This window comes from Epinephelus fuscoguttatus, linkage group LG9 (genome assembly GCF_011397635.1).
Source record: "Epinephelus fuscoguttatus linkage group LG9, E.fuscoguttatus.final_Chr_v1".
Lineage (NCBI taxonomy): Eukaryota > Metazoa > Chordata > Actinopteri > Perciformes > Serranidae > Epinephelus > Epinephelus fuscoguttatus.
Window position 1 is genome coordinate 23,641,029 of NC_064760.1, and position 17,193 is coordinate 23,658,221.

The 17,193-nt window shown below is 43.1% G+C and overlaps 1 protein-coding gene across 1 annotated transcript in view; it reads left to right on the forward strand.

The window, feature by feature from the left end:
• Nucleotides 1-7,796, forward strand: part of LOC125895028 (protein diaphanous homolog 1) — a 55,283-nt gene extending 47,487 nt beyond the window's left edge. The window contains exons 15-19 of the mRNA XM_049586798.1: nucleotides 1,171-1,350; nucleotides 3,482-3,988; nucleotides 6,136-6,247; nucleotides 6,405-6,413; nucleotides 7,699-7,796. Of these exons, the coding sequence (XP_049442755.1) occupies nucleotides 1,171-1,350; nucleotides 3,482-3,988; nucleotides 6,136-6,247; nucleotides 6,405-6,413; nucleotides 7,699-7,796 (906 nt within the window). The remainder of the gene's footprint in view (nucleotides 1-1,170; nucleotides 1,351-3,481; nucleotides 3,989-6,135; nucleotides 6,248-6,404; nucleotides 6,414-7,698) is intronic.
• Nucleotides 7,797-17,193: the final 9,397 nt, after the last annotated feature.

The window sequence follows — 17,193 nt, forward strand, 5'->3', positions numbered from 1 at the left end:
ACTTGCCTATTTTTTCGCGGCTGTATTAGTTTTTCATTTTCGTTCACGGCTCTGCTGCCTTCCAACAGGTAAAAGACTACATAGAACTGCGTAAAAAAACAAAACATGTACAATCTATTTAAAAATGACGCATACCTCATAGTACCAGAGGCAATGCAAAGCAGCAGAGCAACTTGTGGGTTCTTTTACACTCAAATCAATGCATCCTGTAGTTTACACAATCCAGTCAGTTCATTAATTCAGTACAATATAGCCAACCATTCCAAACACTGCAATAACACCTGCATTATCACTGCGTCACGACCGTGCCTCATGTATTTTGGCTATGAGGTAACAAAAACTTGAACTTAGTTTTAGGTGATTACAAACTAATGAAAACATTGTTTTGCATATTATATAGTTAAGTAAAGATCAGGACAGAACTCCAATTTGCATTTTAATATTGCCTCATGGACGTTTCTGGCAGGGCGCCCTTCGACAGTGTGTATTCTGGACATTGCCAAAATATAATCTGAAGAAGGGCATCTTGCCTGAAACATCCATATGGCAATATTAAAAAATGCAAATTGGAGTGTTGTCCTGATTTTGATTTTATTATCATTTACATTAAGGATCATGCATCCAGTTTTAGAGGTTTAATCCTGAGTAAGCGCGTTGTGTCTTGTTTTTATGAATATTAATAAAGTTTTTGCGAATAGATCCTCCTAATTCCTGCACAATAAACCCTTAAGATATTTCTATGGTAATTTAGGACATTAATTTTATTCTGTATTTAATTTTTCAAATGATATTAAAAATAAATGTTTGCTGTTGTTTTTCCTCATATGGTATTAGTATAATATTACTGTGTGCATGGTACCTTATAATTGCCAACTCAGTCCGTTCCTCCGGTCCAGGAGAAGTAGTTTGTTTGCAAGGTGGATGAGGCTGCACTGTGTAAGAAAATGCTGCACAGGATTAGCTGAATATTCATTACAGAAACATATCAGGAACATTTTCACAACAGTGGTGCAGTATCTGTGCAGCCCTGGTAGCAGTGGGACAGTTCGTTACTTCGCTCAAGACAACGCTTCTTGAAGTTCACCACGACACAAAATGTCTGCCTTGCACATTTTAGGATACTGAAACCGACTCTAACTAACTCTCTATGACCCTTTGCATTTGTATTAGCTGGATACAGAGTTGACAGCACGCCACGAGTTGCAGGTGGAGCTGAAGAAACTGGAGGGCGACTATGAGCAGAAGCTGCAGGACTTGAGCCAAGAGAAGGAACAGCTGGCCACTTCTAAGCTGGAGCGAGAAAAGGAGAACCAGGGACTACAACAACAGCTAGGCACTCTGCAACAGCAGGTATACACAAACACATACACCCACCTGGCTCAATGCCTTTTTTTAATTCAAGTAACTTTAAAATCTAAATCGGTGTTGTTAAAATTTTAGTGTGTGTGGAGTATTGAGTCAGTAAGATAAATGTGACAACGTCTCTGAATATGTGTTGGAATGAATGTGAATAAATCTTAAAGTAAACATCTAAAATCACTGAAATAAAAATGAGTTGAATCCATTATGACACTTCCAAAAATCTTTGTGGCGAGCTGATCAGCTGAAACAGACTTCATACAGTATTGCCATCAGTGCCTGATACCTTTGTCAATATAAGAGAGCCAGAACATTAGGACCGAATCAATAAAGTTCGAATCAGGTGACGGAATCAGTCTTGTTTAATGTTCTGGAAACACAAACACACAAAAACAGAAGTTTCTGTTTCTAAAGCTGCAAGAAGGAAAAATATTTTGAGGCTTAGCAAAATACAATATTGCAGAAGTCTAAGCACCAAAAAGTTGTCCAACATCTATGCACACCCACACAAACACAGAAGCCTTCTGGCCTTAAATGATTTAGCCAACTGCTAGCATGGCATGAAAAGAGGAAGAAAAAAAAACTAAAAGGATATCGTGAGAAGAAGCCAAATCCTTTAGAGATTAAGAAACTCAATAAAAACGTGGATAGTGGGGAAATGGGAGTATAAAGAGTGACTAAAGGGAGAAGAAAGGAGAAGAAAGGGAAAGGATGGAGATGGGACAAACAGAATTTTTAAGGCCAAGATACACATGCAGGGTGTTGTGTATGTGCGTGTGTGTCTGTATATGTGTGTCTGTGTCTCTGTGTGTGTGTGTGTGTGTGTGTGTGTGTGTGTGTGTGTGTGTGCACTCATACAGTAGGGAGGCAAAGATGAGGATTGTTTAGCTGTCAGTATCCTGCTGCCACACCAGCTGGACTCTGCCTCACAGTGACACCCAAACTCACAAACACACCAAGTGACCCAGAACAGTCCGCCTCTGTGAATGTGTGCTCATAGCCACATGAAGATGTTCCTCCGCGTGTGTCTGCGTACGCGCGCGTCTGTCAGTAAGAGAAGTACACAGCTTCCAAAATGAGCTTCATCCAAAGTGGCTGATGCCAACAGAGTCATCGTCTCACCACGCGAAAGCCCAAACACGCATATGCACACACAGTTGTCCAACGCATCAACAGCATCACCAGCCAGGCATCAGACAAGCTTCTCATACCAAGATGGCTCACTCCCTCTGTGTTTGAGGCACTGCCCATCCAAGATTTCTTCACATGTAGAGATCTCTCACTGTCCCTCCGTGTGATGCTGTGCCCAACTCTTCATCTGCTGCCTCACTAAGAAAGCTTGCCTCGGAGGCCCTTTATGTCTGTTACTGTCTTCTTTTCAAAGTCCGAGAAAACGACACAAACAATTAGTTATGCTGCGTACGTAGACACTCTTTCACTTGCACACTGTTAACACTTTAATCACAGCTACGAACACATAGAGTAAATAATCTTCTCTATACTTTAAAGCACATATAGGATGTCGCCATTCAAAGCCTAGTCCTCTTTCATTGGCCAGTATTCGCTGGCTTACTTTCACGACTTGGACAGTTTTCTCAAGAACTGTCGCCTCACTGATGTAAATACTGAAATTAGTATTTCACTGTTGAAATAAAAAATTGATTTCACCCCCCCACCCCCCCCACCCCCACCCCAATCTAATTTAGAAGTTTGTCCTCCTCTTAAAACTTTTTCTTTTGAATTCCTCTGTCGACTTAATTCCCCCCTGTTATGTTTTTCTCTCTGCGCCTTGTCCTCCATTCTTTACCATCTCTCCCAAAACTCAATCCTGCCCAGGCTTTAATCCCTTTCTATGTCGCTCTTTCCCCTCTTTTGTTCTGCCTTTTTTTCCTCCCCTAAATCTAATCACTCTGTTGGCATGGCTGTTCATTGGAAATGGTGGAAGTTGCCAAAGCTATACAAAATTAATGTCAATTCAGAAATAATAAACAACCAACAATACACAGTGAAGTCAAGCCAATATGATAAATGACTGTATGTGATGTGAAGATTTACAGTGGTATACCCAGTTATAGTTTAATCAATATTTATGATAACATACTGTCTCCTTGCTCCCCTGCAGATTGAAAAGCTCTCTAAAGATCTGGAAGAGGCCAAGACTAAAGTTGTCACAGTTACTGTCCCTGTGCCAACACCAGGTTTGCCCCCTCCACCTCCCGCCCCTCCGCTCCCTGGCCAGAATGTAGGTATGCCCCCTCCACCTCCACCCCTTCCAGGCCACGCAAGCATCCCCGCCCCGCCACCCCCTCCTCCTTTACCGGGTCACGCCGGTATTCCTCCTCCTCCTCCTCCACCTCCTTTACCAGGCATGCCTGGACCTCCGCCACCCCCGCCCCTCCCTGGCATGTCAGGACCACCACCCCCTCCACCCTTACCTGGGATGGGACCTCCACCACCCCCACCACCTCCTGGGTTTCCCGGTGTCCCTCCTCCGCCGCCGGGTCCAGGCATGCCTCCACCTCCACCATTTGGCTGGGGGGCCCCTGCACCACCCACGCTGCCTTATGGACTCCAGCCTAAGAAGGAGTACAAGCCTGAGGTCCAGCTGAAGAGAGCCAACTGGAGCAAGGTCAGACCTGAGATGCATGATGGATATATTATACATTTTCAAAGACTGATTGTAAAATGTTAGTTTTTTATTTGTTGATGCAAAGAGATTATGTGAAATTTTGAAATCTGGCATAGCTCATTGTACAGAGGCCCTGAGAGGCAAGGTAAAAAAAAATTAAAAATTGTGGGCATTGTTGGCCAAAAATCCAATTAAGCCTAAAGGTTTATCTCCCATGTATGAGATATTATCTTACACTTACAAACTTTTAGGTTTAATTAGGCTGTTATGAGAGTGGGAAACCTATGCAGGATGAAGCACTCAGTGCACCATACAAAGGGCATTGAAAGTTCAGCCATTGAACTAAGCTAAACTTTTATTCAACATTGCCATCAAAAAGATACACACACTTCTGTATTATTGACATTCATGGTCTACAATTTTTGATTCATATGATTTAACTAGGGTGGCACAGTGATGCAGTAGTTAGCATTGTCACCTTGCCGCCGAACCCGGGGTGGGGGAGCCCTTCTGTGCCGAGTTTGCATGTTCTCCCTGTGTCAGCGTGGGTTTTTCCGGGTACTCCGGCTTCCTCCCACAGTCCAAAGACATGCAGGTTAACTGGTGACTCTAAATTGCCCATAGGTGTGACCGTGAGCGTGAATGGTGTCTTTCTCTATGTGTCAGCCCTGTAACAGTCTGGCAATCTGTCCAGGGTGTGATATCGCCCAATGTCAGTTGGGATAGGCTCAAGCCCCCCCCCCAACAATTAGATGGAGTTGTGTTTGCTTGTTATTGTGGCAATCTGCCAAAAATGGCGCCAGTACTGACAGCCAATATAACACATTGTATTTCAGCTCCTCATTATCCACATTAGTGTAATCCTCATGTAAAAACGGGGAAGGATTTTATTGTAAATAATTCTGGAGCAATTTAAAGTTTGTATGTAATTTACCATGCTGAGTTCTACGATACAGTTGGAAATAGCTCGGGGCGTTCTGTAGTGTGAGATGGAGCTTTAACAGTGAGATTCTGACCTAAAGTGACTTGCATGCACACGTGTATCTCATGACTATGTGCTTCATGTTCTTCTCCACCCTCTCATCTGTGATGGTTAAAACATCAAAACGGCCCTCTGTCTTTCTTTAGCCTAAAGCTACTGTTTAATGGCTTCAGCAGACTTCATCAGCATTTAGCTTCTCTCTTTCTCTCCCTCTCTCTCTCTCTCTCTCTCTCTCTCTCCTTTCTCTCTCTCTGTCTCTCTCTGGCTGGTGAGAGTGTTTGACGAGGATGTCACAGAAATTGCTTTTTAATAAGCCTTCTTCTTTTAACTGCGCCAGTGAAAGATAATTAAATTGCTGCTAGAAAGGACAGTATTCTTTTGTAATTTAAATTAACTTTTTTTTTCCTGGCTTGGTCTCATCGTCCTTTTTTGCGTGCTCTCTTGCTTTTCTTTCTTGCTCCTTCAGCTCATCCCCATATCATATTTCCTTTCCCTACTGTCTGTCTTTTCCATCCTACGCCCCCATCCCCGAGGCTTTGTCCATAATGAAAGGACTGATATCTGTAAATTTACTACCACTGCTTTCTCTCCCGCTCTCTCTGTTTCACTTTCTCTCTTTCTCTTCTCCTTTAATGAGAACACTCAGAAAGTGGAGGAAAAACATACAAAGTTAATTGTGACTTGTGACTGGAATAGAGAAAGGGAGAGCAGCACCAAGAGAGAAGGGAGGGATACAGAGAGAGCTCCTGAGTAAATGAAAGAATGGGGGGAAGGAAAGTGGAACCCTCTGTATTTTTTGTGTTTCTGTGTGTGAAGCTCTGAAGCTCAAGATGTTTTGTGGTAGAGACAGTGTGCGAAGATTAAAGAAAATAACTACCTGTTTCCTCCTCTTTCTTTCCTCTTTGTGCCTTCCTTCCTTCCTCTACCCTTCTCTACTCCCTCTACTATCATACCCCTGCCTCTTCCTTTTACAGCCCGGCTGTTTCTTTTGTTCTGCCGACTTCTTTATCTGCTCATCTCATTGTTTGCCAGGTGCACAGATGACCATTTTTGGAAAATTGAGCCAATTTGATGATATGGTTATCTAACGGATACAATGCATCTCGCTCTCTTCTTCATTTCATGTCTCTCTCTTTGTCTTTTTGTGTGTTTTTCTCTCTCTTAGATCGGACCTGAGGACCTCTCTGAGAAGAGTTTCTGGACCAAGGCGAAAGAGGAGAAATTCGAAAACAATGAGCTCTTTGCCAAACTCACCTTAACCTTCTCCTCACAGAAGAGTGAGTGTGTGGCGTGTGTGTTTTTACTACTGCTGTTATCATGTTGTTTCACAGTAATGAGCAACGTCTTTTTTCCCTGTTTCTCACCTCTCCCACATCCCTCCCCTCTCTCCCTGATTCCATGTCTATTTCAATCCTCCTGCTCTGCCTCCATCAGCCACTAAAGGTAAGAATATCACACACACACACACACACACACACCTCCATTTAGTTCTTTTTTTTCACACATCCTCTCCAGCCTTTCTCACCCTTCTCCTCTGCTGGGAGGACACACTGCACATTTACATTATTCAGCAACACTGTGTCAAAACAGCATCTCGCACAAGTTCATGAATAAACCACCCACACCTGTGTTTGTGTATGTGTTCATCTCCTCGACGTGCCCATGACTTGTTGTGCGGAGACAGAGCACCGGGTGAGACGCATGGGGACTTGGGGACAGAGGGAGAGATGGACAAAGAGAGTAGGGTAGAGGGAGGGATAAGGAGAAGGTCACTGATGTCCTTTGACTAGCCACCTGCTGTCAAAGCGCTGACACACAGGCGTACGCTCAAGCACGCACACCTGTCCACTCCTATCACCTTGTCCCAGTGTCACTGAGCCTTCTGCTCTAACTCCTCCATATTCATATCATAACCAGGACACCAGGAAATCACAGACAGACAGTGTGTGTGGGTGTGTATATAATTCTACCTGACCTTCAGATTCAGTCTCGGTACACATACACACACCGACTCTTGCCCATGTCATATACATAAACAGGAGTGCGCATGCACACATGGCTGATGCTAGCTGTTGATGTCAGTTAAATGTCAGTGTTGGCAGCTGTCCCATCTGCATTCACCTGTATGGCAAGTCCTAACGTCCGCCTGTCACTCCTTGATTTGACCCCTCCACCCCCTTGGCCCGTACACCCACGCCTCCACTTTTTATTGGCTGAGACAGCCGCCTGTTCCGGTTGATGTCTAATAACCTTTTCTGAGAGCTGACTATAAAGACACCGTGGCCTTTTCATAGCCCCACACCTGTCTGTATGTCTGCCTGTGCAGATGTACTCTGTGTGTGTGTGTGTGTGTGTGTGTGTGTGTGAGAGTGAGAGAGAGAGAGAGAGAGAGAGAGAGACCAGGCCCAGTCTGTTTAGATCTGTTGAAGTTTGGTAGCTCAGAATGAAACATTCTTTAAAATAAATTTTAGATTTTTTTGGAGCTTTTTTGTAAGCATCGTATGTTTTTGTGAGCACGCACTTATGATTTAATCCACACCGTGTCCGTATTGTGTATACATGTCTGTGTGTCTGTGCATGCACACACACCCAATAAACAACCAGCTCTGCTTATGCACATTGACCTTTCACCCCTTGTCCTTCATTCTCTTGCTTAAACACACCGCTCAAGGCGTAATACATTCCTCCTGACCTCCCTATCCTTCTCTTAATCCCTCACCTCTGGAAGCTCGACTTCACTCTTCCTCATCCTCCTGTTCCTCCTCCTGCACCCCCCATTCCTCGTTACCCAGCAAACAGACCGACACCACACCGAGCCACCGCTGACCCTTTCTGACCTTTCTTCCTCCTCTCCATCAGTTGCCCAGCAGTGCTGCCAGGGGTTGCGCGCACGCACACACCCACACAGAAAACAGACGTGCGGGGGGGTGGGGATAGTGCGCTCAGGGCAGGGTCAGGGGTGTTGACCTCTGAGGCTTGGTGGAAGAGCAGAGAGTTGATGGTGGGAGACACGCCTTCTGGCTGCATATGCCTCTCATGGACACAATTCCACACTTTGACACACACTCAAGTGTGCATGTTTTTTTTTTTTATCTTTAGCTCTTTATCTGTGGTTATTTCCATTTTCAGTCTGTATATATCCATCCATGTATCTCGATCTGCCTTATCTCTCATTGAAAATAAGGTCAAGTTCAGTAGTTAAGCTCAGGCCAGGTATCCTTCCTCCTCCTGTCTCCCTCCTGCTGCTGAGCATGTCAGAATTTGACTAAACAAATCTTGAAACAGTCTCGGAAACTGCAGAGATGATAATTAAAACCTTTTGTTTGTATTAGTCAATGTGATATTACTTTTGTTATGTTAAGATGAGTTTTGCCCTAACAAGAGCAGATTGTTTTAAATCCTATTTATAGTTGGCATCCCCATAAGCCACAGAAGCTGCTGTCAGACTCTGAGCATCAGTTATCCCTAGTTTGTTTATGTATGTGTGATGAATCTATTAGCATCTACAGCAAATCCATCACAGAGCATTTTCTAAATGTTTTCTATATTGTGTGGTGTTTCATAGGTTTTTTTTTTGTAGTAATGCATCTGATCTCATTTAGCTGCTTTTGACTTAACATACACTCACAGACCTTTTTTTGCCTGATGAATTTGTACTTCAGCGTTGAGCCTACTTGGCTACATGTTTTCGGTAGTGGGTCTGAGGTCAGGCAAGAGCACAACATGTCCAGACTACTATGTGAGAAAAGCTCCTCTTACTGGATTTATTCCAGTCGAGGCTTATTTACCTCAAGACTTTTCACCTTTCTCCTCTCAAACTACTTAACTTGCCTTGCGAACAGCCGTTGCAGCCAAGGCCACCGTTAGCAGTGCTGTGCTGCTCAATATCTTTTTCACCAGGATTGAAGTACAACATTAAGCTGTCAACATGGGAAATGAGAAGTATACATTATATAGTAAGTCAATAAATCGAGTGAGGTCTGGCTTTTTGAGGATGCAGACTGTCAAAGTTTTCAGAAAGTACACCACCTTTGGGAGCTGCAGGCTTCCTGCTGGCTTTCTCGCTGCGGTTCAGCTACATTTTAAGTGGTGGGTGGCTTTGTTTTACCTAAGCACCACTTTATGGAAGAAAATATGGGAAGATATATTCTTAATAAGACTACATGCTGCATTTTTGTTACGTAACTGAGCTTTTGAATGTGGTTGAACTGATGCCCAGTCTGAGATAATAGCAAGCTGTTACACTGTACATCTGTACAGCTTGATGACGATGGTACAGCTCGGTATTCACAAGAATTTATTATGATGAAACTAGCCAAATTCCACTGCAATATTTGTAGCAGAGAAACTGTACGAGTATACTGCCATCTTCCTCCTGTAGACGTCTGGAAAAAGCCTGTTATTATTTCCTGCCATTATTGTGCTTTGCAAGTGTAAGGGCTTATAATAAAGCCCTGTATATAAAAACCTGATATGACTATTTGCAATTGCAAAAAGCCAGGTTGTTTAGATGAGCAAGTATGTGTGGCTGTAGAGCAGTTAGTGGAGTGTATAAGGATTCGGACAGCAAAGCTTATCCCCACATTCTCCCTTAAGCTACTGGTTCTCAGTTACTTACTTTGAAGTGCTTGTGTCTGTTTTCTGCTTTTTAGTATTGGTTTTCTCCTTGTTTTCTTTTAATGATAGTAATAATAATAATAATAATAATAATAATAATAATAATTATATATTAATGAGTGAACAGAATCCAAACAGTATTTTTATGCGTTTACCCATTTTTTGGGAAGTGCAGGACAGTGTCACAGCTAGAATTCAAACACTGCTCATCTAATATGGGTATAGATATACTGAACTGTCCTTTTCTCACTTTTTTTTTTTTTTAGTATGTGTTTGATAGCAGGTGCCTTTTGAAGTCGGCACCTCAGATAGCCCAATTAGCAAAAGAATGAGAGAGAGAGTGAGAGATGGAGAGAAGAGGAGGAGGAGGTGGGTGTAAAGAGAAGAGTGAGCAGAGGGAAAGGCAGGGCTAGGGGGAACGTTGGTGATTAATTTGATTCGGGAGAGAAAAGGAGAGAAAAGGGCCAGGAGCATATATGATTATTAATCCTCATAATGTGAGGATCATTTTCATATCCCAATTCTCCAGCCTTTACACCCTTTCTTCTTCTTCTGTGTCTCAGTCTCTGTTGCTGTGTTTCCGTGGTCTGTTGTAGTACGGCGACCTTGTTTTTTTTATTCCAGTGGAGATTCCCCCTCAACTCCAGACCGAGGAGTCACGTTGTGATGCCATCCACTGTATATATATATATCGCTGCATTGCACACCTACACATGCAACAGCACCTTTCCGCATCACACATGCCTCCTATAAAATCCCGACAAGTTTATTGCAGACGAATGTGTGTTTGTTAGCGCAAGGATGCCTGTATGCTGGTGTACGTGCTCGAGAGAGTGGGTGGTGAGCTCAACCACATTTACAAACCAATTATAATAAGCCTTTTGATCTCCCTGTGTTCTGAAGAAATCAATTTCCTTCTCTGTAGGTGTGTGTGTATTAGTGTTGCTGAGTTTCCTCTTAGGTCTGTTCCATTCACTTTTCACCTTAATGAGCCACCAATCAACAAGGAAGTGTGTGTGTGTGTGTGTGTGTGTGTGTGTGTGTGTGCGCTCATATTTGCCTGGGGCCTCTGTCAGGTTGTAAAACAATCAGTTAAAGGGATGAGATATGTCATATATTAGCAATAAAAGACCAAGAGGCATGGAGAATTATTGCGCTGTGTTGTTGATTAGGTCATTACATCTGCTGCTAAACAGAGATCGCAACATTTGGTGACTTGTTTTTGTTGCAGTGCACTGGCTCAAGGTCATTGTCAACCAAAGGAACATTTTAATACTAATGAAATAACTTAAGCAAACACATGTCTCCTGGCACTGTTTTAATTTTTACGTTACAGCAGACTGATTGTATGGCTGTTGAAATGTCAGCTGTGTGATATATTGACACTGTAGATTTACCCTTTGGTCATTCATGAGGCACAGTTCATTTACAATGAGATTCTAGACACCACATGATTCTGTTCCAATTCACTGGGCCACAGTGTGATTATTGATGCATCGTAATGCATCAAAAAATGTTTCCTTACTGTAACTTTTAAAAATATAGCGTATTTGTAATGATCCATATTTGTATTAAAAATAAATAGATGAATTTACTATGAAATTTTCACAGTACGATAAGTATCTCAGCAAATATCACAGTGTTACGTCATATGGTATTACACTATTTTTGTTATTAGTAGTCGTAGTAGTAGTAGTAGTAGTAGTACTAGTAGTAGTAGAAGTAGTAATACTTGTAGTAGTAGTAGTACTAGTAGTAGTAGAAGTAGTAATACTTGTAGTAGTACTAGTAGTAGTCGTAGCAATGATAGTACTAGTAGTCTTCGTAGTAGTAGTACTAGTAGTAGTCGTAGTAGTACTAGTAGTACCCGTAGTCGTAGTAGTACTAGTAGTAGTAGAAGTAGTAGTACTTGTAGTAGTAGTAGGACTAGTAGTACTTGTAGTAGTAGTAGTACTAGTTGTAGTAGTAGTACTAGCAGTGACAATGACCCACCGCTGAAACCCTAAACACAATAGTAGTTAGAATTGGAAGGACGTAAACGCAACACAGGCTTACATCCGATTCATTTTAGCATCCAATTGGTTCAGCCGTAAGAAACAGCCTGTCATTACAAAATTGGAATAGCCGATCATAATGTTGAGAAATGGGTTTTAAATTGCTGATTATTGACTTTTCTGCATCTTCCAAAAAGAATCATAATGCATCTAAGAATCGATTTCTCGCCCACCCCTAGTTTAATGTCTCTTCGGATTCTGTACCCAATGATTGCACAGTTGCTGCTCCACATTTGACAGGCCTGATAAATTACCTGCAAGTTTTTGCTGAAAATGGCTACAGGTGAGAAGGTGAAGACCCTGCTTTTCACTTCAGTGGTCTCCTTTCCTGCCTTCCTCCATCTCCTCCTCCTCCTCCTCCTCCATCCCAGTTTCATAATCCCCACACAACCCACTTCTCCAAGATGTTTGTTTTTCCACTGTTGGATCCCCTCTAGGTCACAGCCAAGAAACATTTGCGAGTTGTGTGTGTTAGCGCGTACATTTGTGTGTATGATTGTGTATAATTAGGGAGAGTTTTAGATAACAGTTTATGGGGAGTGTAGACTCGGAGCTGCAGTCTCCCGAGACTGTTTAAAATATGTACTAATAAAGCACTTAGATGACTAAATGAGGAACGGGCACACTTTATTAAGCCATAAGAGTGTTTGTGCGCGATTGTGCTAAATTAGTATTGGCTTTGAAAAGCTTGTGTGTAATGTGTTTTAAGTTCTCTGTTGAGGGTGTGTGTGTGCGTGTGTATATCTCAGTGTGTATGTTTGTACTTGTGTAGCCCACAGAAGCCGGCCTTGTTAATAAATCATGCAGTGTTCAGGCTGGGGCTGCAGAAAGAGAAGCAGGTTAATGCAAGGGTCACTAATGCTGTAGAAAGAGCTGGGAAAAATATCACACTATTCTTTCCTTCTATTCTCTCTTATTCGTTCCATTTCTGGATGCAGCCATTTCTCCACTCATATCTGTAATCCCTATTTTCTCTCCCCACCACCTTTTGCCAACAACAAATGACCACACGATTGGATAACTATGGGTCTGTGCACAGTCGTGTCTGTGAGAGGCATAAATCGAAACGGCACCTATAGCCCACATATAGACTAGCTTTTCAGTATGCAGGTATGACCTGTAAATGAAAGATTTGATGTTTATAGGTTGTGTTTGCGTGTACGTTTATGTGCACCAGTGCTTAAGTTGAAATCCTAACTATACCTCTTAAGCCCTCAACAGTAGCGGTGCATTAGGTTGGCTCTGCTCGCGCTCTAAGCCTCGGTGTGTATTCTCAGTGCGGCAATAGCAAGCGCTCCCTCATTCACCATCTCTTTATGGTTGAGGAACAGCCGCAAAACGCCGCTCATTCATCAGGCCTTATCAGGTTCAAACACATCTGTGTGTGCTCACATTGGCTCTCATTGCCAACTGCAACAGCTCACTCACATACTCTTATGCATACACATGTAAGCGGGATCTCACACACACACACACACACACACACACACACACTCACACACGCTTTTGTCCCACTCATTCTCTTCATTCCATCCCTCACTCCATCCCTCCCTCGTTATATCTCTCTCCTCTGTTTTACATGCAAATGAGCTAAGTGTACTCATGCCGGAGCATTACCGCTGTGTGTGCCTAATCTCCTTGCTGCCTTTTCTCTTTCCTGGAGATTATCCTGTTTTTAAACGGAATAGGCTTTCTTCGCTTCACTCGGCTCTCTCCCAACCAGCCAGCCAGTCGGCCAGCCAGCCAGCCAGCCAGCGTTCCAATGTCTCATCCCAACACTATTACCATTTAAATGTTCCTAGTGATATGACAGCTGTGCAGGGACTGAGAGAACCTCTCTGTGTGTGTATGTGCCTGTGAGTACGTACGTAACCTTTTTGAGTGTGTTTCTTTAATTGAGGGATTGGCTGATAAGCTCAAAAGCTTGTTACAGATGCTAAGTATCCCCAGTGTTCATGATTCTGTCTCTTTTCACCCAGGCCAAGAGGGAAAAAAACATGAACAGAGATGGAAGGATGTGGGGATGAAGGGATATATGTATGCACACCTACACTCCTTCCACCCACTCTTCCTTCCTGTTTTGCTCCTGTTGGTAACAGCAGCATACTCTTTTTCCTCCCCCTCTGTATTTCTTATATATGTATGCTTTGTGTGTGTCTATGTGCAGACTTACATGGGCGCGTGCCTGCGCCTCTGAGGTGTCAAAGTGTTTGTGAAGGTAGAGGTGCTTTAATTTTTGTATTGATGGCTGGAGGAGGAAGGGAAGTCATACCGAGGCTGCAGCTATGATTAGAAAGCATGTTAATCATGAGGAAAGGCAGCGATAAAGAGAAGAGAAGAAAGAGTCAAAGTGCAGTGCTGCTAAAAGTGCAGATTGACTGTGGATGGCTGCGCTTCCCCGCCTCAGCAACTCCCTATCTGTTTATTTTTTGCAATATTAGCTACCTATCCCTGAGGGCAGTGACACACACACACACACATACACACATGCAGGAGACTTAGCCCACTTTGATGTCACTGATAGCATACATAAAAAAAATGCAGCGGTAAAGTGCAACAACTTCAAAGATGGAGTTGACAAGATAGGAGCATTAACCCCCATCTCCCTTCCTCCTTTTCCTCTTCCTCTTCTCTCTCCTGATTTCCTCATCTCTCTTCTCTTATCTCTGCCTGATAAAGGGGTTCTTATGAAAAGAGACAATGAACGAGGGATGGAACCAGAAAAATGATGGAGGACTGGTGGGGGGGTGAAGATAAAGCAAGCTGTAAAATGAGAAAAGGCAAGATAGATGGCAGAAACAGAGGCATTTGAAAGTGTCCTTTAAAGTCCAGAGCCCGTATCTCAGTCGAATTGTTTAACAGTAGCCTTAAGCTGCTACTGATGTGGTGTTAGCAGGCTAGTGAGTTATTAGGGTGCTATTAGACTATCTTCCCCATTATGCTGATGGCTTAGACCATGTCTTCGGGGTTCTCGCACAATCGCACATATTAAAACTATCAATTTCACCCAAACTTTGCCCACACTTTCACCAACTTTCTTAACTCACACATTATCTTGTTTATTTCCATGTGTGTGTACGCAAATGTGTCTGTGCGTGCACTTCGGCAAGGGTGTATGTGTGGTCTGTGTTGTAACCTGCCCATTTTTTATTGCCGCTGGTGTAGCATGGCCCCTGGTCTCTATCTGTGGAGGCTGTGTATAATGTGGATAACCCAGTGGCATTTACACCTGACACCGATGGTATTTACAAGGGTTGGTGGACCAGGACATGCTCCACTTTCTGACCTTAATTTGCTACCAGTAACTGTGCGACTGTGTGTGTGCGGACTAAAATTTATGTGTCATGGATGCACAAGAATTCAGACTTGTACGCATAGTTAATGTGAGCAAAATAACGCTGTGTATGTGCTCCTTGGTCAGTCACAGTTGGTGTGTGTCTGTGCTCATAGATGCCTGTTTTGTATGTGTGTTTGCATGCTGAAGCCCTTGCTCCATTACTCAGTATCTGCATGTGTCGTGTTCTGCGAGACGTGGGTTCTGCTTCGCCCCGCAGGCACCTTAATTTTTCACCACGCTGTGTGCTACACTACACTGCACTGCATGAAAGTGTACATCTACACCCTCTCCTGCTCTCTCTTCCTCTCTCTCTCACTCTCTTCATCTACCTCCCCCGTCCTCATACTCTCCCACCACAGCCACCACCCACCCCTCACCACACACACGCGCGCCTAATCAAAGCAAGGAGCTCTCTAGATTAGCACTTGAGAAAACTCCCTAAAGACATTCCTTCATTTTGACCATTTTCAGGTACTCTCTTTCCTCCCCGCACCTCCTCCCTCCTAGCTTTGAATTTTTAACCTCCCCACTGAATAAGAGATGTGGCCATCCTCGTGGGGAAAGGAAAGTTGGAGGGAGGGCAAGAAATGAAGGAAGGGAGAAGGCGGGGGAAGCAGAAGGGAAAAGGTTGTCCCTAAACATGCTTTCACATTTATCCCCTAAAAACTCCACTCTGTATGCTCAATAATGCATGGCCATCGCTCACTACCCTTCCCCCCTCCTCTCATTCCCCTCTTCCTTCATCTCCTTCATCTTCCTCTCGTTGGTTCCCCAAGCGCTCGTCACTCCACCCAGCAGATTAACTGCAGGGTGAAACTGAGACTGGCAAAGCAGGGTGATGGTAGCAGGGCATCAGGGACTAACAGTAAAAGAAAGAGAGAGGGAAGGCAGATGAGTAATTTGTCATCGTGTGAATGGAGTTACCACTTTAAGTATTGATCTGAGTGAGTGGGCTTTGAAGTTGTACTATTTCAGTGGGGCTGTAGAGCTTGACTGGGCCTGAAAATTGGAGTCAGACTTCACCCAAAGTTCTATCTCAGCTCAAACAAAGGCTGTGGTGCGAGTAAAAAAACTCAATTGAATTGTTTAATAATTTCTCTACTTGTTTTTGACCACTTTCAGAGACAAAACCATCCCAGATCCGCCTGTGTCACTGGGGCATGTATGTGAAATATCAGTGTAGACACAGTACAGCTTTGATGTGCAGTGATGGCAGAAAGTAGTCAGAAGGACGACTTGAAGCAGTGTCATTTCATCCGAGATTAAATTACACCTCCTATAACAAGCTACAGTACACGAGACATGCGGCCCCCATAACTAATGCCAGTCCCATGTTTTGCATGTGTACTCTCTCTGTCTTTTGTTTTCGATGTATTGTACTTGGAAGTGCTTTGTCTGCGAGAACTGTTACACTGTAGATGCGCAGCGAGCAGAGTGAACCTTTCAGGACTTGTTGTGCATGCACATGGCATCAGCAGCAACTCAAGTCTGTTTGGGTGAATGGAGTGGTACGCCAGAGACTTCTAAAGATCTCTCCAAGAATGTTTTTTTAAAGTCTGTTCTGCAAAGTTTTTGAAGAACCCAGAGAGTTTTTTTCCTTTCAAAGTTTCATGTTGATTTTTGCTCTGAAAGCTTTACCTTCTCCCTGTTTTTTTGTATCTAGCCTCAAAGGATATAACAGTTTAAAAACGGCAAGAGCTACAGACCACAACAGCATTGCAAATAATACTAATAATAAAATAACCATACATCAGATATTGGCGGATCTTGAAAACAGTTCTCAGTCATTAAAGTGATGTATTCTCTGTATGAAGACAGGTTTCTTATCTAGGGAATTTCATTGTGATAAAAACCTAAATTTACACAGTATTATTGGCAGTTAAGTTTTAAGGATATTCAGAGTTGTAAAGCTGTCTGCGTGAAACTACAAACATGCTGCTTTCCCTTTCTTCCAGACTCTGAAAAATGTGAGTAGCACTTGATGCAGCACTGCAGCTTTTATGGGAGAAAGTTACTAAAAACGTTGTTGTTTGTTGGCTCACGAGGTAGCTGGCTAACCCAAGAAAGATAAAAGCTTGCCACCACTATGGGAAAAGTGCAAATTTTGGGGAGCTGGATTGATGATAACAAGTATGCTGCTTGATTGAAGCCAGTTGAAGGAAACAAACATGAAGGCCACTGCATTGTTTGCCAGGAAAAAAACAAAAATGTTATA